The following is a 27,755-nucleotide window of genomic DNA, read 5'->3' on the forward strand; positions in this document are numbered from 1 at the left end:
TCGGCATCAGAAGGGGCGCCAGGACGCCTGGATTCTATTCCTGACCTTGGGCAAGTCACAACGCCGCTCTGTTCCTCGGTTTCCCCTCCCACTCCTCGTCCATTCAGCCTGTGAGCCCGTTGGGCCAGGGCTTGTCTCTTACTGGGGCGGGTGGGTCCATTCCAGGTGGAGTTGGGGCCGGGCTCGCTGTGATCTCGCTGTGATCTGTTGCCGATGGGCTCAGGGAAGCCAGAGGGGTGGGGATGGGCAGATCTTGCAGGAAGGTGCATCCAGGCCCTAGTACCACACCTCCCCACTTCCATGCCCAGCGCTTCCCAGGCATCCCCCAACGGCCCAGGGAGACTTGTGGGGGGCACAGGGAGAGAGCAGGGTATGCACCCTCCGGCATGCCCAAGCCCTCCCCTGCCCTCACCCTGTGCCCCCAGGAGGACCTGGGGGAGTGAATGGGGATTCCTCAGCCCCCCAGATCTGATCATTGGGGAGTTTCCCTTTAGCCCCCACAGCCCCAGACCCCCCCCCCAATATTTGTACTATTGTCCCCATGCCCCCCATTGCTCAGATGGGCTAAACTGACTCAGCTCCAAGCCCCCCCCCCCCAACCCTCCAGGCCACCTCCCCTCCCCAGCTACGTCCCAGCTCCCTCCCCCCCCCCCAACAACATCCTGTATCAGCCTATTTCCCCTGCCCGCTGCCAGCCCCTTCGTGTCACTCCCCCCACCCGCCCTGTTCTGAGCCCCCCAGGACAGCTTGGATCAGGCGTGTTCCTCCCCCGGCAGTTGTGGCAGCAAAGGAGGATGGAGGGGCACGGGGGGGGGGCTGCAGCAGGCACACAGAGTGGTGCCGGGATGGGGGAGATCAGACTCAGCTCTCAGCAGCCTCCCTGAGGTGCCCCCACCCACCTGGTGCTGCGCCAGAGACCCTGCGGCCTCCCCCCGGCCTCCGTCCAAGCCGCCCCATGCCCAGCACCCAGCAGGCCGTGGGCCCAGCCGCCCCCTGGGGCAGCACCTGGGGGGGGGAGGGATCGGCCGAGGCCCGGCTGGTGTCACGAGGCAGAGACGTGAGGCTGCATTAGCAGGAGTATGGCCAGCAGATCGAGGGGCGTGATCGTTCCCCTCTATTCGGCGCTGGGGAGGCCCCACCTGGAGTATTGCGTCCAGTTTTGGGCCCCCCCACTGCAGAAGGGATGTGGACAGATTGGAGAGAGCCCAGCGGAGGGCAATGGAAATGATCAGGGGGCTGGAGCACATGGCTTACGAGGAGAGGCTGAGGGAACTGGGGTTATTTAGTCTGCAGAAGAGAAGAGTGAGGGGGGATTTGATAGCAGCCTTCACCTACCTGAAGGGGGGTCCAAAGAGGCTGGAGCTCGGCTGTTCCCACTGGTGGCAGATGACAGACCAAGGAGCAATGGTCTCAAGTTGCAGTGGGGGAGGTTTAGGTTGGATATTAGGAAAAACTTTTTCATGAGGAGGGGGGTGAAGCACTGGACTGGGTTCCCTAGGGAGGTGGTGGAATCTCCTTCCTTAGAGGTGTTTAAGGTCCGGCTTGACAAAGCCCTGGCTGGGATGATTTAGTTGGGGTTGGTCCTGCTTTGAGCAGGGGGCTGGACTCGATACCTCCTGAGGTCCCTTCCAACCCTGATCTTCTCTGAGACTATTGTGACACTCATAGTGGGGGAGTTTCTTGTTTTTCCTTGTTTCCTGTGGGGGATTTTCTTGGTTTTCCTACGGTTTGCATGCAGAGGGGGTGGGACTCAGTTTCCCTAGGTGCTACGGGTTTAACGAGGGGATTGGAGAGGGAGTTTGTGGTTACAGAGGACCGGCGAGGAACCATGGGACCCCAACCACGGGCGTGGAGAACGGAGACCCCCAGTGACTGGTGACCCAGTGACTTGGAGGCCCAGCTCAGGAGTCCCAGCCGGGTCTGGCCAGAGGGAGGACAATGGGCTGTGGAGAGAGGAGAGGGGGCCCAGGTGGCCCTGTTTACGACCCTGTTTACCTGGAGAGTAGACAATGGACAGAGGCCGGCTTGGGGCCGGTGACATCAGATGCCCAGCTGGGAAGCAGGGGGGCTCTGGGCTGGAGGGAGGGAGCAGGCAGAGTCCCCCTGGATGCAGGGGAGGCTGGGATGTGCTGTGCTGGAGGAGGCCAGACCTGAGTCCCGGAGAGTTTCCTGTGCTGGGTTCAACACTCAATAAACCTTCCTGTTTTACGCTGGCTGAGAGTCGCTCCGGACTAGAGAACGGGGGGCATCATCCCCTTCGGGGGGTGGAGGCCCCGGGGGTCCAGAGCGAGGGGACTCCCTGAGGGGGCCCACGGCGAGAAACAGGTGTGCTAAGGCTCAGAGAGGTGGGGCCAAGAGTGGGCATGATCTGTGGGTCCGTGACATCTATGACCCCCCTGGCCCGCTATGGGCAGCCGTGCGCTGCTGCCCAGGTGCATGGTGGGAGCTGTCCTCTGCGCAGAGCCGGGGTCCCCACCCAGCAGCTAACGGGTTGAGGGTGGGGGCTCCAAGGTGCCCTGCCCCCCATGTCCTGGCCCCATTTACAAGCAGGCTCCCGGAAAGGGGCCCTGGCCGCCCCCAGGGCTGCTGCCGGGAAGGTGGGTGATGCACAGCCAGGGCCCCACCCCCCGGGTGCAGGGGTGCCCCTCCATGGTCCTGGCCCAGCCAGGTGTGAGCAGGAAATTCCCAGGGGATTCGTCCATAGGTAGCATCAGCTTGGGGGGCTGGGTCCCTCCCCCATCCCCCATCCCCCATCAGTCTCCTGCCCTCTACACTAGCCAGCCCCAACCCCCTGGCAGGGCCCCCCAACATCTCACAGGCAGGGGCCCTGGGGCCAGCCCCAGCAATTGGCTTTTGCTCCTCTGTAAGTTGGACAGGACAGGGAGTGAGCTGTCTCCAGGTGAGTTGGAGGGAGAATGGGGAATGGAACCCAGGTGTCCTGGCTCCCCATACTGCCCCCCTCCCCCCGGTTCCAACCACTAGACTACACTCCTCCTCCCCCCGGGCTGCCTTGCTCTCAGCAGTGGGGCTGGCTCTGAAGCACTGGCCACGTGGGACTTGAGGGGACGGAGAGCTGAGACTGCACAGATGCCCCAAGAGCTGTCTGCCAGCTCCTCTGGGCCCTGCACCAGGCTGTGCAGAAGACCCCTCCCTGGCTAGGCTGCCCCCCACCCTCTTGGAGCAGACCCGTGTTTGGGGACAGCCCTGCCCTGGTGGGACTAGACGCTGAGCGGATGCAGCTGCATGCTGGTGGTGCGGCCCGGGGAGTGAGTGGGGTCTAGTGGGAGGGGGAACCTGGGAGCCAGGACTCCTGGGTTCTCTCCCCAGATCTGGGAGAAGGTCTAGTGGCCAGAGCAGAGGAGGCTGGAATCAGGACTCCTGGGTTCTACTCCCCCTAACAGTGTGTGATGGTGAGCAAATCGCATCACCCCTTTGTGCCTCTGTTTCCCCTTCAATAAAAGTGGGAGAACCCTTCCCCCGTCACCAGCCCAATGGAAGGGAGGACAGCAGGGCAGGCCCGGTGCCTGCGGACAGGGGTAGAGCATGGCTGGAGAGTCCTGGGTCCAAGGACGGGAGCAGCTGAACATCCCACCTGTCTGGCCATGGTCCGGCTGCCAACCGCTCTCCCATTGTAATGAATGGAGGTGTGGGGTGGGTGGGATGACGAAGTGGGAATGTTCTTAATGTTCTCTCTGAATACTGTGTGCCTCAGTTTCCCCTAGGCAGTTCTTAAGTATCTAGGTGGGGGGCTAAGGGGGTGTGATTGTGGCGGCGCCCTAGGGGACCAGTGTGATGGCGTCTGCCCAGAGGATGGCTGACACCCTGTCTCCTGGGGACTGATGGCCTGGGCCCTTCCCCTGCAAGGTGCCAACTGAAGGGGTTGGAGAACAAAGAGATCAGGTGGCCTCCTGGCCCGGGAAAGGGACAAAGGCCGGAGAAGGGGCTGGAGAGTTTCAGTTTGGAGCTGGCTGGGGAAATGGGGGGAGGCCCAGATGGGGCTCTGGCCTCCCTGCCCCCCAAGATGGACCTGACTGAGGGGTCCTGGTCTTTGTACCTACAAGCTCCGTTTTAGACCATGTTCCTGTCGTCTAATAAACCTTCTGTTTTCCTGGCTGGCTGAGAGTCCCGTCTGGCTGTGGAGTTGGGGAGCAGGACCGTCTGGCCCCCCCAGGACCCCGCCTGGGCGGACTGGCTGTGGGAAGCGCAGGGAGGGGCAGAGGATGCTGGATGCTCCGAGTTCAGACCCAGGAAGGTGGAAGCCGGGTGAGCTTCTTGCCCTGAGGAGAGGAGGCTCCCCCAGAGTCCTGCCTGGCTGCGTAGGGAGCATCGCCCGGGGACCCCATGACAGGGGTTGGGTGGGAATCTCCAGCACGGAGGGGTCGCTGACACCAGCCGCCTGCGGCCCAGCGACTCACCAGCCCCCTGAAAGCCAGGCGAGGGACCGGCAGCTCCCGCGGACCCACTGCGTCTGGGCTCTGCCCGCTCTGGGGCAGAGCTCAGCCCGGCCTGGCAAGCGCCCGGCTCACCCCTGAACAGGGCAGCCGGTTATTCGCTGGGTTGGGGTCTTTTCTCCCTCCCGCCCCCAATTTCCTAGCCGTCTTCCCTTTTCTCGCCTTTTCCTTCTCTCTTTTCAATCCCTCGTCCTCCTTCCTCCAGCCTTGTCTCCTTCTGCCCTCCCGTGTCTCGCCTTCCTTAATCCTGCTCTCCGCAAGCACCCTTCAATTCCCGTTCCCTCCTTCTCGCACGCTGCTCGTCCCCTCGGGCTGTTCACACGCGCACACCCATGTGCAAACACACCCGCATGTGCACACGTGCGCCCAGACACAGACACGCACGCCCCCCGGACCCCCCACCGGCGTCTCCGAGGGGCAGAGAAGTGAGAATGGAAGATGGAGTTTCCCCTTCCGAACGAGGGCCTGACGGTGGCTGGCACCGGGCGTTGCAGACACTTTTGGCAGCTGCCGGGCGCGGGGTGGGTGGGTGTGCTGCCCCCCGCCCCAGCCCCTAGTTCGGGGGTGGGGGGAGGATGATTGGCCCCCTCGGCTTTCCGGCTCTGTTAACCCTTTTGTGACTGGGCCCAGCTTCCCAGCCTGGGTTGGTTTCTGTCTATCCAGGGTTACTGAAACAGCTTCTCCGGCCCCCCCCCCCGCACTCCCCTGCTGGGGGGGGAGGATTGAGGGGGGGTTGTTGTACCTGTATTATTTATGTACCGGGGGAGGGGCTGATTTCATCCCTTGGGCCCAGGAGCCCCCACCCAGCACTGAAGGGGTGGGTGTATGGAGGGCGGGGTGACAGCCCCAGACTCCCCCTTCCCCAGGGCTCCTGGGGGGCTGGATGCCCTTGCGGGGATGCACAAAAGGAGCCCACTGAGCTGGGGGGTGTGATGGACCCAACCTCTCAGTCACCTCCCCACCCAGTCCCTGACCCCCCCAACCCCTACACTCTTCTCCGCCCCCTCCCCTTCAACTCCCAGGGAGGATCAGGAGGGTCCCTGGGACTTGGAGGATTCTCCCCCCATCCCTAGGGACCGCAGGGTGGGGGGGGGCGCTAAAGTATTCGGGGGGGGTTGGTGTCACTTGCCCCTCCCCCAACCCTGTGGCGCTAGGATGTGTTGGGGGGTCACTTTCACCCGGCCCCTCCCCCATCGCGGGGGGGCTAGGCATTTTGGGGGGGTCACTTTCACCCGGCCCCTCCCCCATCCCGGAGGGGGGGCTAGGTAGTTTGGGGGGTCACTTTCACCCGGCCCCTCCCCCATCCCGGAGGGGGGGCTAGGTAGTTTGGGGGGGTCACTTTCACCCGGCCCCTCCCAGCCGCATCTCCCAGCGCACGGAGCCCGGCCGGGGGGGGGGGGCGGGCTGGGATTGGCGGGCTGGGGAATTAAGGGGCTGGCCCCACGTTCCCGCCCCCCCACCCCCCCCCAGCGGGGAAGCTGCGCTGCCCGAGCAAGTGCGGGGCCAACTTTCTGCTGCCGGCGCCGCTGCCGGCTCGGCCCCCCCCGCGCTCTGACCGGCCCCCCCCCGCTCTGACCGGCCCCTCCCCCCCGCTCTGACCGGCCCCCCCCGGGCCCCGAGCTCGCCCTGCCCCGCTCCCGATGCGGGCGGCGGGTTTCTCCCCTCCGCGATGAAGCTTCTGCGCTGGCTGCCCGCGATCTTCAGCCACTGGCTGCTGCTGAAGGTAGGGACGGGCCGGGGGGGTTGCTGGCGGGGGCGGGGGGCAGAGGGGCCGGGGGGGGCACACGTTGCTGCGGGCGGGCAGAAATACCCCGAGCAAAAGTGAAGTGGGGGGGGTGGCTCCCGCAGGGTGGCTTTTCAAAGGGGGGGGTTGCTCCGGGGGGGCAGGGAATAATCGCTGTGCGCCCCCCCCAACTTTGCGATCGTTTCACCCTGACCCCCCACAGGCAGGTGGGGCGTGGGGCTGCTGCGGGCTGGGGCGAGGCGGGGGGGGGTTGCAGAAAGGGGGGGTGGAGAAAGGTACCTGCAAGTGGGGAGCTGAATGCTTTGGGTGGGGGGCTGCGTCTCTCAGTCCCTGGGCGGCTGTTTTGCTCTGGCAGTGAGACCCAGTGGCTTTGCAAGTGTTCCTATAAACCCCCAAACGGGCTATTTTCGGGGGGGGGGGGGATTGTAAAGCAGCCAAAAGAACCGTCTGGCAGCTGCCAACGGGGACAGGACTTGAGAGACTCGCCCGGGCGTGCCAATCCGTTAAATATAGCCAGGGTGCCACCTCCTCCCGCCCCTGCTGCTGGGGGATGCATGTGCCAGGTCATGGCAGCCTCGCGGGGCTGGGCAAAGCCCACAGAGACGCCCACGTGCACCCGGCTGGGCAGGGTGGCTGGCGCTGGCTGCCCGAGGCTGAGCCCGGGGTGCCCGAGGCTGGAAATTAGCACCAGGGAGCTTACTGCAATGGCCATGGGCAGTCTAAGCCACGCGCGATGGTCGAAGCAGGGCTCTGTGGGAGAACCCAGCCGAAAGCCCCATTCACCCAGCTGTTCCCCATCTCTCCTCTCCCCGTGGCCAGGTTATTCCCCGCAAGTCCTGTTCCAGCATTTAGCTCTTTTCTGAGCAATGCCCCCTGCCTTCCCGTGGGGCGTGGGGCGGTAGCCGGCTGCTGGGAGAGGGTGTATTGATTAGCTCTTTGCTGCGGTTATCTAGGCTGACCCACTGTACAGCACAGGCTGGAGGCCGGCCCCAAATTCCTTCTTGTTTGAACCCGAGCAGCTCTCCTAGACGTCCAGCATTGAAACGTTTGCCGGTGCTGGAGGATTCGTCGCTGCCCGTGGGAAGTTGTCCCGGTGGCTAATTTACTCTCTGGGTACGTCTGTGCTGCAAGAAACCCCAACCTGCCTGCGGCCCCGAGTGGCAGAGGGGGCAGGGGGCTGTCAGTGGACACGGGGCTCGTGGGGTCACGGCACGGGGCTGTGACTCGCAGTGTGGATGCTCTGGCTCAGGCTGGAGCCCGGGCTCTGAAACCTGGGGCAGGAAATGGTTTTTTGCAGTGTAGACGTACCCGGGGTGTTAAAATTCTGCGTCCGTTTGTCTGGTTTCCACTTCCAGCTGCTGGCTCTCGTTAGGCTGACAAGCCCCTGGTTAGGAGTTCCTGCTCCCTCTGCAGACTTTGCTTCCCGACACGGCTCCGGTTCTCCAGGTGTTCGGTTTGTTCCTCGCTTGGGGGGCTGAGCCAGAGCCGGGGCCGGTGGGAATCGGGGCCCGTTGTGTCCGCGGAGGGGTTGGTGTGTGTTTAGGGTGTTTTGGTGCCTGTGTGTGGACAGGGCCGAGCACTGCCCTGTAACACACCCTAGATCCATTTCCACCCTTCTCAGGCTGAGGCTACGATTCCTTTCTCGTCCGGCACGGGGAAAAACCCCCCCGCCCCGACCTAGGTAAAATATGTCTCCCATCGTGATGTCGTCCTTCCTCTGCGAACCCTGGGTCCAATTCTGCTGCCGGTGTCAATCCGGAGCGACTCTGTTGAATTAAATCTGGATTGACACTGATGTAAGGAAAATCTGGTCTGTTCAAGGAAAGCATCTGGGCATATTCACGTCTGGGGTTACACCAGGACGGAGGTTGGCCCGTCGGCCGTGCTACCTATGAATTCCCATCCCCAGTCTAGCCCTGGTGTAAGTTCACATGAGCGGAAAAGCACTTAAAGCAAAGTGTTATTAAACAATTGCCAAGGACTCCCGGCCCCGCCTACGCCCCTGGGCGTCGGGCGTCTCGGCCTCTTCTTCCCCATAAACTGTAATAAATAATACAAAACATAAACTTGCCACTCTCAAAGCCCACAAATTTGGAACGGCTCCCCCCCACCCCAGCCTGCCCGACAATAGCTTTCAATAGGGCTCATAAATTTTTGATTTCCTCCTCCGCCAGCTGCTGCGTGTTCCTTGGCCGGCGTGTTCGGAATAGTTCTTTCCCAGGTAGCTGGCGAGGCAATGGGTGGTACTTGCGAGCCGGGAGTTAAGAGGTTTTGCTTGGTGGGTTATTCCCCCCCCCCGCCCCCGGCTTTTATTTTTGCTGTGTTGTAACGTGGGGGGGCTGGCGGTGGGGAATGTGTCGGATTCATTAAACCGCAGGGCGGGGAGAATCTGATTTCATGGCGATCCAGTTTTACTTTTCACGTCTCCGTCATTTCTGCTCGCCCAAGGTTGGCGTGATCAGCAGGCCGGCTCCCCTGCCTTTGGATGCCGGGGAGGGGGTAGGGGCTCGCCACTCACCCACCTTGTCCAGCGAACTCGGAGACTGAGTCGCTCCCAGACAAAGGGGTTTGTTTGGATCCGATGAGGAGCGGGGCTGGGCTTTTTATTCATTTTCCTCCCCGGTGTGGGAAGGCAGAAGCCAGTGGATTCCGGTGTGAGCGGCAGGACTGGACAGTTGGTGTGCATGGCGTGATTGTGCAGAAGGGAAGCAAATGCAACTGAGGATGCTAGCTCTGTGTGTGTGTGAGAGAGTGTGTGTGTGCCCCCCAGATCTGCCACCCTGGGGGAAATTAACCCCCAGCCCCCTCTTACCTGGGCCTTTGTTGTGACCCTTAAGAAGCTGGGGAAAGCCGGGGGGCGTGTGCAGGGTTCATAGGGTCTGGCAATGCATCTAGCCAGGACCCTGCGAACCCATGGGGTGCAGCTCTGGTGGGTGGGGGGCTGTTAAACGCTTCGTGCCCTGGGGGCTCTACTGGGGGGAAGGGAAGGATTTTGTTGCAAACAAAACAGCCGGCTTGCAATGTGCAGGGGGGGGGGCCACTGGCCTTGCTGTCGGTTTCACCTCCCACTCTCAGGGAATGGTTGGACCCCCCCCAGTCTCTCAGCTGAACCCCAGGCTGTGCAGAGCTCTGCAGCCTGGGGCATCTGGGTTATGACTGGGGGAGTTACTGGGGGGGACCCGGGTTCATTCTCCCTCCGTGCCATTGGGCGAGTTCCCTGGCTGTGAAACGGGGCTGAAGTCGGCCAGCTTGCGAGGGGCAAATGGGGGTTGGCGTCGTCGGACTCCTGGCCCCTTCCCGGTGCGTTGGCGGGGGGGGGTTCCCCCGCTCTGCCTTAGAATTAAGTTTTGTTTGCAGAAGCGCCTCCAGCCGCCGCGGTGTTTAATCCTCTGCCAACGAGCCCCCGGCGTTGCGAGAAACGTTGAATCCCTGGCGAGTGGCGAGGTCGATGGGCCGGTGGCTTGGCGGCCGGGGGGGGGGGGTTTGCATGGTACCAAAGCCCCGGGGCCGATTGTCCATCCTCAAACCCGGGCCCGAGGAGCGCGGATTACAGACAAACAGCTGTTGTTTTCCTCCCAGCGCCTGGAAGTGCCTTGGCGTGTGGCGACGGTGGGGCTTGTGCGAAGCTGGGGGGGGCAACCTATAGCCGTGGCTGCTACTATTGGCCCACCGGCCTTTGCAGGACGGGGCTCTCCAAAGGCTCACGCGCCCGGGGGCTCCCGAATCTGGAGCTGCTGCGTTAGTGATGTGCTGGGGGCCGGTGGGTTGTGGGGAGGGGGAGAGCTGAATCTGGGGAACCCCGGGATCAAACAAGCCCCAGGGTGTGCCCCGGCCCCTGCGGCGATCTGAGCCGACCTGCCCACAGCGGAGGCAGAGTTTGGCTTTAGGGAGACCCCTCCCCAGCAGGCACTTTGAGGCAGGGGGTGTCTCTTATGCACCTTTGGGGGGCTGGAGGGACCCCGATTCTTACGGGGAGCTGCTGGTCCCAGGAATGAGTCTCATGCCTGGAGAAGGGGCAACGCAGGGGGGAGGTTCTTGGAGAGTAGTGAATGGGAGATAGTTGCTTGGCTTCAGGCCTGCAGACCCCCCCACCCCTTCCCCCAACTTGCCCGGACGCCTGGGTCCCAGGAATGACTTCTGCCAGGAATGTTTTGTTTTGTTTTCGGCAGCAGGTGATGGGTGGGGAAAGCGTTTGGACATGAGAGTCTGGGCCTGACCCGAAATAAATCAGTTAGTGGGGGTGGGGAGCTTGTCAGCTTGGGGCTTGACCCCGTCAGGCTGGAGCGTGATGTCCCCAGGTCACGCTTCCCGCTGGCCACTTGACATCCCGCACCCTCCTCGCAGGTCCCAGGAGGATTTGAGGCCTGTGGAGATGGAGCGTGTGGGGCAAGTTGTCTAGGTCAGAGCAAGGGGGGCTGGGGGCCAGGACTCTTGGGTTCTATCCCCGGCTCTAGAAAAGGGGGGGCTAGTGGTGAGAGCAGAGGGTGGCTTGGGAAACAGGTGGCCTGTGTCCTAATCACTGCGGGTGACTGGCAGTGCAGCTTCCAGTGCATCCCTTCCCCCCTCTGTGCCTCAGTTTCCCCCTCTACAAAATGGGGGTCGTCACGGAGTTGCAGGCTCAGGAACTGGATGAAGCTGGCCAGGACTCTGGGGAGGGGTCTCCCCTCGGGGCTCACTCCCCCCGGGCAAGGAGCCGGCTCGGTCACCCCGTGAGGTCCCTGCAGCGAGCCCCCCCGGGGGAGCCTGACCCCCCCAAAGGGCACTGCTCCCCACCCGCAGCCGGCAGTGACTCCCAGCCAGCGGGCGACGCAGACGGGTTGTTAGTCGCCGGGGACCCAGCATAGGACGAAGCTGGTTAGCACCTACCAGGGACTCTCAGCAAAGTGCATCGGGGGGGGGGGAGCCAGAGCCCAGGGCCCTCCCCCCATGTCCCAACCCAGGAGACAGACCCCTTCCAGCTGCCCAGCCCCGCCCTCGACACCCCTTCCCCCCCCGGGCTTTGTCTCTTTCCCGGGCCAGCAGGTCACCTGGTCTGTCCCAGCACCTCCAGCTAATCCTTGCAGAGGAGGGGCCCCATAAGTTGCCTTTCTCTGCAGCCCGTCGGCCGTCACACCTGCCCTCTAGGGGTCGCTGCGATCACGCACTCTTGTCCCCCACCTAGATACTTGAGTATCACAGAGGGGAAACTGAGGCACACACAGAGTATTCCGAGACAACATTAACATTCCCGCTTCATCACGGGAGCGATGCCTCCTCCTGGGGCGGCGACACAAGAGAGCGGGTGTTTGCCGGGCACAGTGAGCACTGAGGACCGGTGACTCTGCCCACCAGAGCCTTGAACCCCCAGCCCTGCTGCGACTCCCCTTCCCAGGCCCCCGCGCTGCAATGCAGCTGGCAGCTCCGGCTGCGGGTTGCCCAGCTGGGGCCCGGGAGCCGCGGGAAACACCCAATTCATTTCCCTTTCTGCTTCTTTTGCCTGATTGCCCCTGAAGGCGGCCGAGGACCCCAGGGATCCCTCACCGGCTGCCAGGTGGCCTCTCCTCTGAGCAGATGCTGCAGCCCCTTGGGAAACCCTCCCCCCCACCCCAATCTCGGCTGGAGCTGACTTAACCCCCTCCTGGCTCGTGCCGTGTGACTGACTAGCAGGGCAGCTGGGAGGGGAGTGGGGGCCGGTGGGTTAGAGCAGGGGAGCTGGGAGCCAGGACTCCTGGGTTCCGCTCCTGACTCTGGGAGGGGAGTGGGGCTAGTGGTTAGAGCAGGAGGGGCTGGGAATCAGGACTCCTGGGTTCCATTCCTGGCTCTGCCGCCAAGTTACTTGACTGCCCCTCTGCGTGACGATTAGCGATCCCAGGGCCTAGTTTGTAGGAGCAAGACTGTAACCTTAACCCTGGGACCCTGATTTCCAGCCCCTGCCTTGGCTGCTGCGCCCTCTGCCCTCCCAGAGCTGGGGAGAGAACCCAGGAGTCCTGATTCCCAGCCCCCCCGCTCTAACCACTAGACCCTGCTCCTTCCCCCTCGTTATGGAAATCCTCCTCCACCGCATGTCTCCCGTTCGAATTGTGCTTGTGGCATTATTCCCGGGGGCAGGCCTGGCGGGGGGAGCTCGGCTCCTGTCGGGTGCCTCTGGGATTTCTGATTGTTCACTGCTCTGAGCGCATTATTGGGGGAGGCGGGGGGTGGGGGAGTGCATTGCAAGCCCCCCCCACCATGCTCATGCCCATGTACTCCCTGCTCAGACCAGCAGAGGGAGCCCTCGCACACCATTCCCCACCCCCCTGCTCTGGACACAGCAGCTCCAGCTCTTCGTACAGCTCCGTACACCTGGCAGACGGGGGTTGGAGAGGTTGAGTGGGAGCGAGAACGTGGAGTTGGGAGTCAGGACTCCGGGATCCATGGCACAGGGTCCCTCCCTCCCCCCCCCCGTTCATACCCCTTTGTGCCCAGCGTGGGTGTGTGTGGCCGGCAGGTGTGCCCACGTGTGCCCTGCGTGCAATTGACAGCCCCAGGGACTGAACCCCCCACCCCTGGGGACCCTGTGAAATGAGAGTGATCTCCCTATATCACCGGCTGGTTTCACAGCGGTGGCTGCTTGTGAAGAGGCTGGCAGATCCGGGTGTGGGGAGACAGGGGGCTGTGGGTCAGGATCGAGGGGCGTCGGGGGAGTGTCGGGGCTGGCACGGCAGGGGGCTGCGGGTCAGGATCGAGGGGCGTCGGGGGGGAGTCGGGGTGGCAGGGCAGGGGGCTGCGGGTCAGGATCGAGGGGCGTCGTGGGGGGAATCGGGGGGGCACGGCAGGGGGCTGCGGGTCAGGATCGAGGGGCGTCGGGGAGGAGTCAGGGCTGGCACGGCAGGGGGCTGCGGGTCAGGATCGAGGGGCGTCGGGGGGGAGTCGGGGCTGTCACGGCAGGGGGCTGCGGGTCAGGATCGAGGGGCGTCGTGGGGGGAATCGGGGGGGCACGGCAGGGGGCTGCGGGTCAGGATCGAGGGGCGTCGGGGAGGAGTCAGGGCTGGCACGGCAGGGGGCTGCGGGTCAGGATCGAGGGGCGTCGGGGGGGAGTCGGGACTGTCACGGCAGGGGGCTGCGGGTCAGGATCGAGGGGCGTCGGGGGGGGTCGGGGCTGGCACGGCAGGGGGCTGCGGGTCAGGATCGAGGGGCGTCGGGGGGGAGTTGGGGCTGGCACGGCAGGGGGCTGCGGGTCAGGATCGAGGGGCGTCGGGGGGGTGTCGGGGCTGGCACGGCAGGGGGCTGCGGGTCAGGATCGAGGGGCGTCGGGGGGGAGTCGGGGCTGTCACGGCAGGGGTCTGCGGGTCAGGATCAAGGGGCGTCGGGGGGAGTCGAGGTGGCACGGCAGGGGGCTGTGGGTCAGGACGCAGCCCGTGCTCCAGCGTGCGGGGAAACGACCCGGCAAAGGGAAACGTCCCCTGCAGCCGGCTGGACGGACGGGACAGACAGAATCAAATCCCCGCCCCCCACCCCCGCCGGCCGGGCGGAAAAGCTCTTCTGGGAGCGAGTGCCGGGCTGGGGGCACCGATCCCTGGCGCTGGCCCGTCCCAGCCAGCTGAGTTGCCACCCGCTGCAGCCACAGTGGACGAACACGGTTTAATTTCTTCGTGCAAGAGAAGATCTGCCGGGGCGGGTTTCCTGTGCCCCCAGCACAGCCGGGCTCCTAACAGCCTCTCCGGCTGGCTGCAGCTCCTGTCCGCCGTGCCCCTGGCTTTGGGACGCGCGTGTGAGCCGCAGCCAGCGCTGGGGGACCCCGGACCTGTACGTCCCAGGTTGGGAGGCTCCAGGCCAAGCTTCCAGTGGAGGGGGGCACGGTGCCACTCTCAGGGATGCCCAGTGTTGCGCCAGGGGACACAGCCGCACGGGCAGGCGGCTCCGGGGATGAGGGGCTAAGGGCCCCCATGACTGGGATTCGGGCCCCCCCTGGAGAGACGGCTCCTGCCCCGCATTGCTCAGGCCCTGCACAGACGGGGCAGCTGAGGGATCTTCGCCCCCAGTTTACAGATGGGGAAGCCTGAGGCCTGGGGAGCTGGGCCCAGGGCCAGGGAGTTGGGGGCAGAGCTGGGAGCTGATCCCGGAGCCTTTGGCCACAGCCCCCTCCACCGCCCCCCGGGCCCTTCCTGGCACATTAGCCCTGCCCAGGAACCCCCACGACCTGCCAGACCCTCTGGGATCTTGTGGGGCTGGGGGGGCTACGGAAATGCCCCCCACACCCATTACGTCCCATTCCCTGTCACTGCCACAGCGGTTGCTGATCTGTTAGCTACATCCCTGCACCCCCACATCCCCCTGCACCCCCATATCCCCACCTCTCCCTCTGCACCCCCATGCCCTCCAAAACACAGAGGGACCTATGATACACCCCACCTCTCCCTCTGGGCCCCCCACCCCTGCCCCTCCCTGTGGGGAGGGCTCCCCGATAACAGATCGGGCCGGGAGCCGCGCTGGGCAGGTAATCCTCGCCCAGCGACACTTACACATGAAACAAATTATCCCCCAGACGCCAGAGCTTTGATTGTCTCTGCCAGCAACGATTCCTCACTGCGGGCTTTTAATCCCAGCTTCTGTCCTACTTCCTCCCCCGGGGACAGTGTGGGGGGCCGGCACGGGGGGGCAGACGTGTCCTCCCACCTGCTGCGAATCAACCATCACAGCCTGGAGGGGCTTGAAAAGGGGCTTTTTGATTGTTGGGGGGTTTTTAACGCAGGGCAGGGGGCTGCGGGTCGGAGTGAGGGGCACCGGCAGAGCTGGGGGGAGCCCAGGACTGGGCTGGCGGGGGCTGCGGGTTGGGAGTGAGGGGCACCAGCAGAGCTGCGGGGGAGCCCAGGACTGGGCTAGTGGGGGGCTGTGGGTCGGAAGTGAGGGGTCCCGGCAGGGTTTATGGGGACCCTGAGACTGTAATAGACAAGGAGGGGGGAGTTTGCAAAGGGGAGAACTGGATTTGCACCGGAATGGGGGCTGGCAGATCCGGGTGTGGGGAGACAGAGGGCTGCGGGTCAGGATCGAGGGGCGTCGGGGGGGAGTCGGGGCTGGCACGGCAGGGGGCTGCGGGTCAGGATCGAGGGGCGTCGCGGGGGAGTCGGGGCTGGCACGGCAGGGGTCTGCGGGTCAGGATCGAGGGGCGTCGGGGGGGGGAGTCAGGGCTGGCACGGCAGGGGGCTGGCCTGCCCCCCTGGCCCCCCTACACTGGCCCCCCTCTAAGCAGAGACTGGGGGGGGAATCAAGTTCCCCTGCAATTCCCCCCCTCATTTTTCATTCTGCCATCTGACCTTAAGCGCGATGCTGAATCCCTTTTAATACCAATCAGGCCATGCCGAGAGCATAGGGACGGGAACTTTGAAATGCAATTTATGGTCCTGCCTGATAAGATCTTATAAAATTTCCTGGCCACACTCGAAATTACATTTCCATAGCGCAGTCGAGCTGATCTCCGTGAGTATATGATACTTGCCACTTTTATGGCTACATTTATTGCGATAATAAAGTGAAATGGTGGGCCTTGGAAGGGGGCGGGGGCTGGGCGGGGGAACACCTGGGTCGTTCCATCGTTTTCTGGCTGTGGGGAAAACTCTGCTTGCAAAGGGCCTTTGTGTGCTCCCGGGTGTTGGGGGGAGGGGAGCAGAGCAGCACCCCACCCCCACCGGGTGAAACCCCTCACTCCCTTTCTGAGTCGTGCCCAGGGAAATTGTATCCTCCCTGGTCTAGAGAGGAGGGGAAACTGAGGCACGGCTGGGGTGGGGCGGGGGAAGTGACTCGCCCAAGGTCACAGAGGAAGGAACAGAACCCAAAGCTCCTGACTCTCTGGCCCTGGCCCGCTAAGCACTAGACCCCGCTCCCCTCCCAGCACGGGAAAGAAAACCCAGGCGTCCTGGCTCCCCCTTTCCCCACCCCGCGAGGCTGTGTCTGGCTTTTCTCCAGGCAGCGCAGGGAGGGATCGACTCAGCCCAGATCAAAGCCCTTGACAAGCCGCTCGCGGCCAGGCCGGGAGGAGACGGGTCGCGCTCCGGCCCCCCTCGCATGCGGGATAATCACAAGTCTTAAAACCCTGCCAAACCGCTGCGCTCTGCGGCCGGAGCCGGCACCGGGGTAAAGGGGCACATTGGAGCTCGACTGACACCTGGGGCTAGGGGATTCTCTGCCCGTGCCCCTCACTCCTGACCCGCAGCCCCCTCCTAGCCCAGCCCTGGGCTCTCCCCCTGCTCTGCCCGACTCACAGCCCTGAACTCCCCCCCGGGGGGCTGCTAGCTGCTTTCCTGGTGTTGGCTCTGGGCTAAGGTCTCCCTTTCTCAGACCCTACCCAGGGCTGACGAGCATACGGCCCGGGTGGGGCTAGAGCTCAGCACTCCTGCTCCAGACGCACCAGCCCTGAGCTAAAGGAGAATCTCCATCAGCCATTAGCAGTGTAGGGACCGTGACACGTGCCCCCGAGCAGTTGATTCCAGCCAGCAGAGGGCAGCGCTGTGATGTCATAGGGGAGCCCCCACCCTCCTCCTGCCCTTTGAACCTCGGACATCACGTCCGATCCCCATGGGGCTGGCTGTGATGTCATGGGGGGGCTGTGAGCTCAGAGCAGGCAGGGGCGGAGCCACGGACCTTGGGCAAAGAGCTCGGCCTGGGGCACCAAGCAGCCAGTTCTGTAGCCCCCCAGGAAGGGTTTGCTGCCCCTTGAGGCCGGGGCCACCCCTGGGCCGGGGCCTGGAGCCTTTTCCTCCAGGTTCCCACTTGCAGTCCAGACCCGGGTGGCGGGGACCAGATCTGGGCATCTGTGTAAGTAGTTGTCAGTTCTCAGCCTAGGAGATGGGGCGCTGGGCTGGGAGTCAGGACTCCTGGGTCCTTTTACTGGCTCCGCCTCGGACCTTTGCCAAGCCCCCCCCCGTGCCTCAGTTTCCCCTCCAGTCCTTTGTCTGTTCGGTCTGCGAGATCCATGGGGCAGGGACTGTCGCACTCCCTCTGCAGCGCCTGGCGCCATGGACCCCGATCTCCACTGGGGGCCACCGTAACACACCCCGTATAACGGTCCCTGCTCCACAAACAGCTGCCGTGGGGGAGAGACTGAGCTGCTCCTCCCGCCATGGGCTCCCCGCCGGGGCATGCGCAGGGCCAGCCCCCCCAGCCCACAAGGAGACACCCCCGTTCGCCGCGTCTCCCAGCCTGGCCTGGGCAATTTGCTGAATTCCCTTTAAATAACCCAGCCGAGGGGCCAGTTTAACCGGGGATCTGGGCTGTTCACCTCCCCTCTGTCTCCCACGCCGCTGGAGGGGACGTTTTTAATGCGTCGCCTTGAGAGCGAGATTCAATTTCATCTTGGCCTCGTCAGGCTCTTTCCCCGCGGCCCCCCCCCCCCCCATCGTCACATCCCCGCTTGGCTCGGTGCGGCCCTTCGTTCTCTCCTTCGTTCGGGGGTTCACGAGTCACCTGGGCCCGGATCTTTGCCTCTGGCCTCCCCCCGCTTCAGCTTCTCTGGCTTCTCATTTGCGCCCCTTTCCCAGGGCTGGCGGGAGGGGGGGAGATTTCTCTCTCCCCGAGCCCCGAAGCGCGTCGCCCCGCAGATGAGCGAGAGCGAAGGGAAGGCAGGAGACGCACGTCAGGGAGAAAGAGCCAAAAGGGAAAGACCAAACCCCGGGCCATGAAATATTTATTAGCTGGGGTGCGTCGGGCGCGTTCATAAAACAGCCGCGTCGGAATATTTGATCTGGCTGCGTGGTTAGCGGGGTCCGGCGGGGCGGGGAAGGGAGACGGGCGATGGATGGCGGGTGGGCTGCCGGAGTTTCCGCGGCGGGGAGGCAGGTGGCCCGCTTGGGCATCCACGTGCCGGCAGCTGTGGGCCTGCGTGAGAGACTCCAGCGGCTGCCCCAGCGTTTGCGGGCGCGGATGGTACAGCTCTACTACTGCTCCCAGCCGAGGGAGTCGCTCCTCAAGCCACGTGGCGGAGGGCAGCTGGGCTGGGGCAGCTCCCCACTGCACAGGTGGTACTGCGGGGCAAGTCTGGCACCCAGATCCCACCCACGGCATCTCTGTCAATGGGGCAGGGGCCTGGCCTAACAGGGTGATGCTGGTGCCCCCTAGAGGGGAAAGGCCCCATGCCCTATTCCCCAGCCCCCCAAGCCAACCAGCCCCCTGCCCTAGGGGCAGATGGGACCCAGTGCCCCTAGAGGGGAAAGGCCCCATGCCCCATTCCCCAGCCCCCCAAGCCAACCAGCCCCCTGGGGCAGATGGGAGCCGGTGCCCCTAGAGGGGAAAGGCCCCATGCCCCATTCCCCAGCCCCCCAAGCCAGCCAGCCCCCAGGGCAGAGCCGGTGCCCCTAGAGGGGAAAGGCCCCGTGTCCGTTCCCCGACTCCCTTCTGTGCCCTGACCGTGCTGCAGACATTAATGGGAGGGGGGGGAACGGACACAAAACTGCATCAGCGAATTTGCCTCTTGCAGCCGGAGCCCCGCTGCTGGGGGCGGGGGGGACCGGGGGCCGCGTTACCCTCCCAGCCTGGGATGTGGGGCCGGCAGCTGGCAGAGGAGCAGCGAGTGGAGAGGAGTTGGCAGAGCTGGCATCTGCCAGCGTCCGTGGGGGGCACCGAACAGCCGGCCTGGGCCATGGGCTGCGTCTTTCAAACGCCTTTGAGCTCGGTGGGGGCCCGGGCCGGCGGGGGGCAGCGGGCTCCTGGGGGCTGGGCTCTCGTCAGCCGGACTCCGTGGGACCTCCAGGGCGGGGTTGGGGGGGCTGGACTCTGTCCTGCAGTGGGGTCAAGTGTGGATCTCTGCCCCCCGTCTCTGCCCCTCATCTCCCCCATCTCTGCCCCTGTCTGCCCAGCACCCCCTAGCCTCCCATTCCTGCTCTGCAGCCCCACTCCCCCCGCCCCCCCCACCTGACACCGTCTCTCTCGACCTTCAGCCGTCTGGCCAGCTCCACCGGGCTCCATTTGTTCCAAGCTCCTTCAGCCGTCCCTGGCAGCGGGGTGGGGGGCTGCCAGTTCATTAACGATGGGCTCCTTCGTTTCCCTTCCTCAGCCTCCCACCCGCCCCCTGGTGCTGTCACCCCCAGCAGGGGGCTGCGGGCTCGGGGCCAAGGCACCCCCCCGGCTGTCACTTCTCTGGCAATGTGGGGGGCTAATTAACTATCCCCGCTCCCCCCCGGTTCCCTTCCCCCGGCCGAGGCCCCGTTTCTGCAGCGCTGCCGGACCTGGGCCGTTCCCCCGTGGCACCGAGGGGCTCCTGGCGGGTCGGGGAAGCGGGGAGCTGTCCCAATCCCTGTATCCCCCCAAGCTCTGCCGGTGCCCCTCACTCCCGACCCGCAGCCCGGACTCCTCTAGACCCTCCCTCTGCAGTCACCTTTCCAGGGCCTGTCACTCACCAGCCCCCCCCCCATGCCCTCCCCCCATCTCAGCCCTGCACTTGTCAGGGCCTGACAGATGCACCTGGCTCCGCTCGTTAGAACCGGCTCCGTGCTCCCCCCCCCCGGCCAAGATTAATGGGACCTGTCACCAGCCCCTTGTTTGCCGCTCACCTCTGGAAACCCCTGGCCTGGCTGGGTCTGCACGGGGGGGGCCCACTGGGGAGTGTCGCTCACAAGTGCCAATTAATCTCTGCGTGCTAACGAAGGCAGGGCCAGCTGACATGGGGGCCCCGGCAGGCTGGGCAGTGCCAGGTGCTGCACAGACCCCCCCCCGCCCCCAGCCTCAGGCAGGTGCAGAGGTCCCCCCCCGGGTGGGGCTGCCCCCCCCCCGACCCCAATAGACAAGTCAAACTGGGCCTAGGGCCCTGAATTCCCCTGGGGGGAGGAGCAGGGGCTGTGGGGTGTTTAAGCTCCAGGCTGTTGCCCCCAGGTATTTGCAGAGTGGGGCCCTTCCCACCCCCGCGCTGCCCCCCCGATCGATGGTGCTGGTGGGCTGCCAACCCTGCCCTGCTTTGGGATACCCAGTGCCGGCGGGGGGGGGGAGGCTGAGCAGGGAGATGGCAAAGCTGCAGGGAGAGAGGCCAGTGCTGGGAACCAGGCGGGGGGAGACCTCGGGAAAGGGGGCGACGTGCCAGCACCCCAGAGATCAGCACAAACTTGACACCTTCCTGAAATGACTGTCCCTCACTCCCAACCCACAGCCCCCTGTGTCCCAGCCTCTATCTCCCCCCCGCCCCACAGATCTGCCGGTGCCCCTCACTCCCGACCCACAGCCCCCTGTTATCCCAGCCTCTGTCTCCCCCGACAGATCTGCCGGTGCCCCTCACTCCTGACCCGCAGCCCCCTGTGTCCCAGCCTCTATCTCCCCCCCACCCCACAGATCTGCTGGTGCCCCTCACTCCCGACCCACAGCCCCCTGTTATCCCAGCCTCTATCTCCCCCCCTACCCTGCAGATCTGCCGGTGCCCCTCACTCCTGACCCGCAGCCCTCAGCTAGCCCAGCCCTGTGGCGGGGGCCGAACTAGCTTTAACTGCCCCTTTATCTGGGGTGGGGGCAGTGGGAAGGTCTTTCCCCTGCTCCCCGCTGCCTCCCGCACATGGATCATTTGCCCCCAGCTGCCCCTTTATCCCCCCCCTCCCCGACTGCTGGTGAGTCCGCGGCAGAGAGTCCCGGGTACCCAGCCCCGCGGAAGGTGCAGCTGGGGGTGGGGGGGGATCACGGGCAGCGTCTCGGGCGGGCTCATTTCCTGGTAATTTCCTGCACCGCACAGGAGGCCACCCCTTCCCCCGCTGACAGGATTCGAGGGGGGCGGGGGGGCAATGAATATGTATGAGCAGCAGGATTAATAACCACGGGCAGGCACTGGGCTGGGCGGCAGATGGGAGATAACGGGGCGGGGGGGGCAGGTGATTGACATGACCGCCGTGGTTCCCTTCCCCCCCTTCTCTCTCGATTCTCCCCCCCCCCGAGGTCTCACTCTTTCCTGGGGGCCCCCCCTTGTCCCCCCACCTCCTGCCCACGCTGGGGCTCCAGCTCCTGGCAGCTCAGACACCCGGCTTTGAAGCTGCATTGGAGTATAGATAAGGCTGATCGTGTTCAGAGAGAGAGAGATTGGGGGGGGGCAGGCAGCTGGGGAGGGGGAAGGGCTGGCCCAGGTGTGGTGGAGGGGGACCTGGATCAGACCCAGCTCCCCGAGCAGGGCAGGGCCCCGTGTCCCACTCCCCATTCCCGGCTTGGTGCCAGGGAGGAGCCAAGCGTTGGGCCGAGCCGTGAATTGAGGGGCTGGTGCCATCTGTCCCGTCATGGGAGTGGGGGGGTGTTGAAGGCCCCGGGGAACGGCAGCATCTCTGGGCTGGGCCCCGGCGTGTGGCCGGGGGTGGGGGCTGCTCGGATCCCCTACCTGGGGCAGGCTGGGTGAGGACCCATCGCATCCCGTCAGACCTCCGGGCCCTGCCAGGTGGGAGCCGAGGGGCCGCCCGCCAGGAAGGCCACTGGCTTCTCCAGGTGCCAGGCCTCCCCACGCTGCCAGGCCCAGGCGGTGTCTCCGCCGGCTCACCCCGCGGCCGCGGACTTGGTTCCACGGCAGCCTGGAGCTGCGGCAGCCGCCGTGGAGGCAGAAAGGAACAGGAGCCGTTCCAGAGTGTCCCCGCCCGGCCCCCCGGCTTGGCTGGAAGAGGGGCTGGGGACGCTGCCCCGAGTGCTTAGGCAGAGACGGCCACGGCACCCGACTCCGGCCCCGTCTGTGCTGCTCCGGCCTTACCCCGCACCTCCGCCCCCAGCCTTCAAAGGCGGCCGTGGGGAGCAGTGCAAAGGTTACAGCAGCCCTGAGGCTGCTCTAATTGGGGCCCAGGACTGGGCAGGGCCTAGATCGCAGACCGTGTAAAGGTGGGTTAAAACACCTGCTCCCCCCACCCTCCCCGGCCAGGTACAGGAACGGAGTAACCAAGGACCAGGCCAGTTAGCCCCCCACACCAGCACCCCTAGTTCCTGGGTTTCAAACCCCCCGGGGCCTGGGAGCTGGACTGAGACCTGACAAACTCACTCCATCTGTGTCACTAGATTCGCCCCCGGCCAGCTTCCATTCAGCCTGGGAGTATGTTAGTTTCCCAGGACAACCCGGTCCCGAACCTACACGCAGCCCCCCCGATCTTCCCACACAGGCTCCTCAGCCCCCCGCCTCCGAACTGCCCCCCCCCCCACATTGTTTGCCTGGGAAACCAGGTCGTCTGGAGCTGAGCATAAAAACCTGCCACCGCGGCAGCGCCGGGAAGTGACAGTGATTGACGAGGCTGGGCCGCGCCGTGATCAAAAGCCACCGGAGCGCAGCTGAGACACGCCGGGTGGAGACCAGCCGCAGAGGGGGGGGCGGGGGGGTGATAAATGGAGAGACAGCTCAGAGAAACTGCAGCCAGCGCGGGCCGGGATTTGGGGGGGATAAGTAGGTAGAGTGGAGGGATGGGGGCTGGGTAAAGAGGTGGAAGATGAGCCACGTGCTGAGTAGCCCCGCCGGAGACAGGGCCTGATCTCGCAGGCGAATGGAGACCGGTAGCTCTCTGGGGCAGGGATGCGTGTCCAGCACCTGGCACCATCCCTTTCTGGCATCTTCTAGGGGACACAGTGCAATGCACGTACCGACAGCCCCCTTCACTTCCTGTCCCAAACTGCCGGGCTGTTTGCTCTTAGCCAGCGGCCGTGTTCCACCCCAGAGGGGGCTGCATTTCGGCAGTGAACTGGCGTGGGGTTTGCTGGGTACGGCTCATATGTAACCCCTTTCAGCAGCAGTTTGGTAGGGCCGAAGGAGCTTAGAAACAGCCAATTAACCACAGGTGAATAGAACCCAGGAGTCCTGACTCCTAGCCTCCCCCTCCCACCCATTCGCCCCTTCTCGGAAGCCAGGTGTGCGGCCAGGACTCCTGGGATCCATTCCCAGCCCTGGAAGGGAGGAGCGAAGTCGAGGGGTGGCAGCAGGGCAGAAGAGGGAGGTGGTGTGTGTCAGGACTCCTGGGTTCTATTCCTGCCTCTACCTTTCCCTTGGGGGAAATTCCCCACTGGCTGCGTGCCTCAGTTTCCCTGTGACAACGCAGGGGAGTGGTATGCCCCAGCCCGCTGAGAGTGTGTGTGTGTGGGGGGGGAATGAACATTTGCATGGTGTCCGGAGTCCCTGGGACAAGAGCCGCCGCCCAGCGAAGGGCGGGGGCTCATCGCTGGGGCCTCTCCAGGGGCAGCTTGTTCCAAGGGCCCCCCGGGAACTTTAAGGGAAGCTGGGGGCGCGGTGTGTTCCAGCGACCCTGCCCGGCGTCTCCCCGTGCACCCACTGCGCTCGGCCCTGTCATTTCAGCTGCAGATCAGAGGCTCCGTATAATACAATTAGGCTTCCCAGGCAGGCGGCACTGGGCTTCCCCCCCAGCCCCGCCCTCCCACCTGCATTTCAATGGGGCTTGGCTGCCAGCGTGGGTGCCAAGGAACTGCCAGGCGCCTGTTTCCTGTAGTTAGAAACTGCCTGAAAACTTCCCTGCACAGTGGGTGCCTGGGTCACCCGGGCACAGCGCCCTGGGTCTGCTTCCCCCCGGGGGACGGGCGGGGGACCTGGGAACATGGCTCTGCTTTGGGGGCAGGAAACCTCGGGGAAAGAGGAAGGCCGGAAACAGCGGGGCTCACAGCAGAATCGCCCCCGAGCCGGGGCTGGGTTAGTGCCCATGGCCTTGCCCCAAGGATGGGCTTGGCCTGGATATCCCCAGGCCTGCCTTGGCCCAGGCTGGTAAATTGCCTGTTGCATTTAGTCCTCGCCTGTGCGGCTCTGTTAATGAGGATCCCTGCCTGGTCCCTGTACCTGTGAATTACACCCGCAGCAGCCTGTCTCCAGCATGTCCCCACCTGCCGCTCAGCCGTGTGTGTGTGTGTGTGTGTGTGTGTACTGTGGGGGTAGTGAAAACACACTGCCGCGGGAGGAAAGGGGGGATGCTCAAAGGTGAATGCGTGTGTGTGTGTGTGTGTGAGCGTGCGTGCGTGTTGGTGTGCGCGTGCGAGAGCGTGCATGTGTGAGTGTGTGTGTGTGTGTACTGTGGGGGTAGTGAAAACACACTGCCGCGGGAGGAAAGGGGGGGGATGCTCAAAGGTGAATGCATGTGTGTGTGTGTGTGTGTGTGAGCGTGCGTGCGTGTTGGTGTGCGCGTGCGAGAGCGTGTGTGTGTGAGTGTGTGTGTGTACTGCCGGGGTAGTGAAAACACACTGCCACGGGAGGAAAGGGGGGATGCTCAAAGGTGAATGCGTGTGTGTTTGTGTGTGAGCGTGCGAGAGCATGCGTGCAGGTGCTCACGTGAGCCTCGTGGGCTCTGGCGCGCCGGCGTTTCGATGCTACCATAAAACCAGCCACAGCAGCCCCTCGGTTCACCCGGAGCTCCCTCCCCGGGGCTCTGGCGCGGCGGTTGGGGCCGGAGAGCGTTCGTGCCGGGCCTGGCGCTCGTGAGGGACCCGGGCCCGGTTCTGAGGGACCCTCCGAGGCCTTGGCACTGAGCCTGCTGACTCGGGGAGTTTGGCAGGGTTTGGGGGTGGGGCAGGGCAGGGCTGTGTTGGAGAGTGAGAGACAGGGGGTGGGGACACAATGGTTGGGGGGCAGGGCTGTGCTGGGGAGTGGAACTGGGGGCACAGGGGATTGGGGGCAGGGCCATGCTGGGGAGCGGGGCGCAGAGGATCGGGGGCAGGGCTGGGGGCACAGGGACTTGGGGGTCAGGACTGTGCTGGGAGGTGGGGCTGTGCTGACTCGCTGCCCCCTGCTCTCTGCCCCCCACAGGTGGTCTGCGTGGAGGGCCACATGACCAAAACCCTGGGCTACCTGGAGCTGGGCACCTCGGGGCTCCTCAAGACCCTCCCGTCCGGCGCCTTGAAGCCTCCGCCCCTGCCCCCGGCCCGGCTGTTCTCCGGGGAGCCCTCAAAGGCCAAGGCCGGTGCCCTGACCCCCTGGGCCTGGCCTAGGAACCAGACGGGTGCCGAGCCCCCGGGCCAACGCAAGCCCTTGCTCAAGACGGGCCGGGCCCGGAAGATCTTCGGCTGGGGCGACTTCTACTTCAACATCAAGACGCTCAAGTTCAGCCTGCTGGTGACGGGCAAGATCGTGGACCACGTCAACGGCACCTTCAGCGTCTACTTCCGGCACAACTCCTCCAGCCTGGGCAACGTCTCCGTCAGCATCGTGCCCCCGGGCAAGGTGGTGGAGTTCGATGTGCTGGGGCCCCCGCCGGCCACCGAGCCCCAGCAGGCCACCCTGCCCGAGGCCAAGGAGCCCAGGGCCTTCAACTGCCACGTGGAGTACGAGAAGACCAACCGGGCCCGGAAGAACAAGCCCTGCCTCTACGACCCGGCCAAGGTGTGCTTCACCGAGCACACGCAGAGCCACGCCGCCTGGCTGTGCGCCAAGCCCTTCAAGGTCATCTGCATCTTCGTCTCCTTCTGCAGCTTTGACTACAAGCTGGTGCAGAAGGTCTGCCCCGATTACAACTTCCAGCACGACCGCCCCTACTTCGGCTGAACCCCCTCCCGGCCCCCCAGAATAAAAACCCAGCTCCCACAGCGTCCAGGGGGCGGGGAAGGACCCTGCCTCGCCCTGGTGGGGCTGGTAGATGGGCTTCTCCCAGCCGCCTGGAGGGGGTGCCGTGGAACGGGCGCGGGGGACGCTGTGCGGCCGCCCCCACCCCGGGCTGTGGCGAGCCCCTGTGGGGATCTGTGGACCGGACTCTTTGCTCCATCAGCTACGGTCCTCCGGAACCGCTCGGGACCCGGCCAGGCCGGGCTGATGCAGCCGGATCCCCTTGGACCGCGGTGGAAGGACGGGCGGGGGGACATGTGAGCAGCGCAGCCGGAGCCGGTGGCCCCATCCCTGCTGGGAAATGGGGGGACGAGGGCCAGGGGCTGCACAGGGCGACCGAGTGACACGTATCCAGAGGTGCAAATCGGCACGGGGGTGTGTGTGTGCACCTGCGTGTGTAAATGTATCTGGGATATTGGTGTGTGTGTCTGTGTGTAAATGTATCCGTGATATTGTGGGGGGAGGATGTCAGGTGTTGGGTGCAGTGTGATTCGTGGGTGTGCGTGTGTAAATGTACCAGTGATATGGGGGTGCTGGCTGGCGTGTGATTGGTGGGGGTGTGCGTGTGTAAATGTATCCGTGATATTGGGGGGTGTTGTCGGGGGGTGTCAGGTGTTGGCTGGAGTGTGATTTGTGGGTATGCATGTCTGTGTGTAAATGTATCCGGGATATCGGGGAGTGCGTGTGTAAATGTATCAGTGATGGGGGGGTTAGCTGGTGTGTGATTGGCAGAGGCATGCGTGTGTAAATGTATCCGTGATGTGGGGGGGTTAGCTGGTGTGTGATTGGCAGAGGCATGCGTGTGTAAATGTATCAGTGATGTGGGGGGGGTGTACGGATTGATGGCTCGGGGCCCAGCGCAGACAGGTACCTTTGCCAGCCATCGCCTGGGGCGAGCCAACCCGCCCTTCTGGCTCCTCCTGGGGGGGCTGGGGCTGTGGTGAGAGCTGCCTGCTGCCGGCCCTCCCGGCTCTGACCCCAGCGGGCTGCGTGGCTGAGCCAGGAGCCGGCCCCGGGGATGATGGGGCGATGCCTGCCCAGCGCTGCACCCCTGGGTCCAGCCCGGCTGCAAGCGGGTGCCGCTCTCCCTTCGCTCCCCTGGAGCCATGCCCACCCCTGCCCCCTGCGCAGGGGAGGGAGCACGTTATTCGGGAGGGGACCAGGGCCTCCCCCCATTTCTTTCTCCCCCATGTGCCCCCTGCCCAGCCCTGCCCAACTGCACCCCCGCCCCTTGCAGGCTGCGGGGTCGCCCCAGTGCTGCGGGACGGAAGCCGTGGGGGGGGGCCTCCTGCCTGCTCCCCTTTCCCAGCCCCAGGCTCTCCCCCTTGCTCAGGGACCCCCCTAGACCCCTGCAGGGCTGGGAAGGAGCCGACCGAGGGCGTGGGCGAGGGGGAAGGCAGATCATGGCCGGATTCCCACGCACGGCTAAGGTGGCAAAGGGCGACAGAGACTCCAGCAGAGAGAGTGTGAAGTAAGACCATGGGGGGGGGTTGGGTGTGTCGCACATCTGTGCACTGGTGTGAGTTTGCATCCTTTGTGGCTGTGCGTGCACCTGTGACCCTGCGTGTGTGCGGCTGTGCACCGGTGAGTGCCTGGATGTGGATCCGCGGGGTGGTCACACACTTGTGCGTGTCTCCCTGCAGCGGGCTTGGTTTCGCAGCCCTGGCACGGAGGGAGGGGGCCCAGCCCTGGCTCCCCGAGACGTGCCCCTGGATCTCAGCACGAGCCTTCCCCTGCTTCCCCCCCACATCTGGCAGTGCCATCCTGCCCAGCCCCCAGCCACGGGCGTGGTGCCCGCCGTGGGGGCAGGCAGGGCCCCTCCAGACAGAGCCCCCCCAGCTGTCGATCGCTCGTCACCGCGCCGTCAGGAGCTATAAAATGTGCATTTGAGTGAAGAAGTAGGTGCCATGGGGTTGGGGGGGCCAGGACGAGCTGGGATCACCCCCCCGGGCTGAGCTGTGCACTGGGTCGGGGGTCACAGTCACCCCCCCGTGCTCCAGGCAGCACCCCTCCGGCTCAGTCCCCCCCGCCCCGTGCTCCGGACAGCACCCCTCCGGCTCAGTCCCCCCCCCCGTGCTCCGGGCAGCAT

At 64.8% G+C, this 27,755-nt stretch overlaps 1 protein-coding gene across 1 annotated transcript; it reads left to right on the plus strand.

Moving 5' to 3' along the window:
* The first annotated feature begins 6,073 nt into the window (after positions 1-6,073).
* On the plus strand, positions 6,074-27,728 carry NXPH4 (neurexophilin 4). The gene is made up of 2 exons (XM_084610330.1): positions 6,074-6,174; positions 24,875-27,728. Exons 1-2 carry the CDS (start codon positions 6,121-6,123, stop codon positions 25,607-25,609), a joined length of 789 nt encoding a protein of 262 aa, XP_084466456.1. The 5' UTR covers positions 6,074-6,120; the 3' UTR covers positions 25,610-27,728.
* The last annotated feature ends 27 nt before the right edge of the window (positions 27,729-27,755 follow it).

This window comes from Lepidochelys olivacea (assembly GCF_965140295.1).
Source record: "Lepidochelys olivacea isolate rLepOli2 genome assembly, chromosome: 20".
Taxonomy (NCBI): Eukaryota; Metazoa; Chordata; order Testudines; family Cheloniidae; genus Lepidochelys; species Lepidochelys olivacea.

Bases quoted from the DNA above. Each gene is read 5' to 3' on its own strand.
- NXPH4 (XM_084610330.1), top strand. From the start codon at position 6,121: ATGAAGCTTCTGCGCTGGCTGCCCGCGATCTTCAGCCACTGGCTGCTG. The intron at 6,175-24,874 runs GTAGGGACGGGC...TGCCCCCCACAG, and splicing joins GCCACTGGCTGCTGCTGAAG to GTGGTCTGCGTGGAGGGCCA.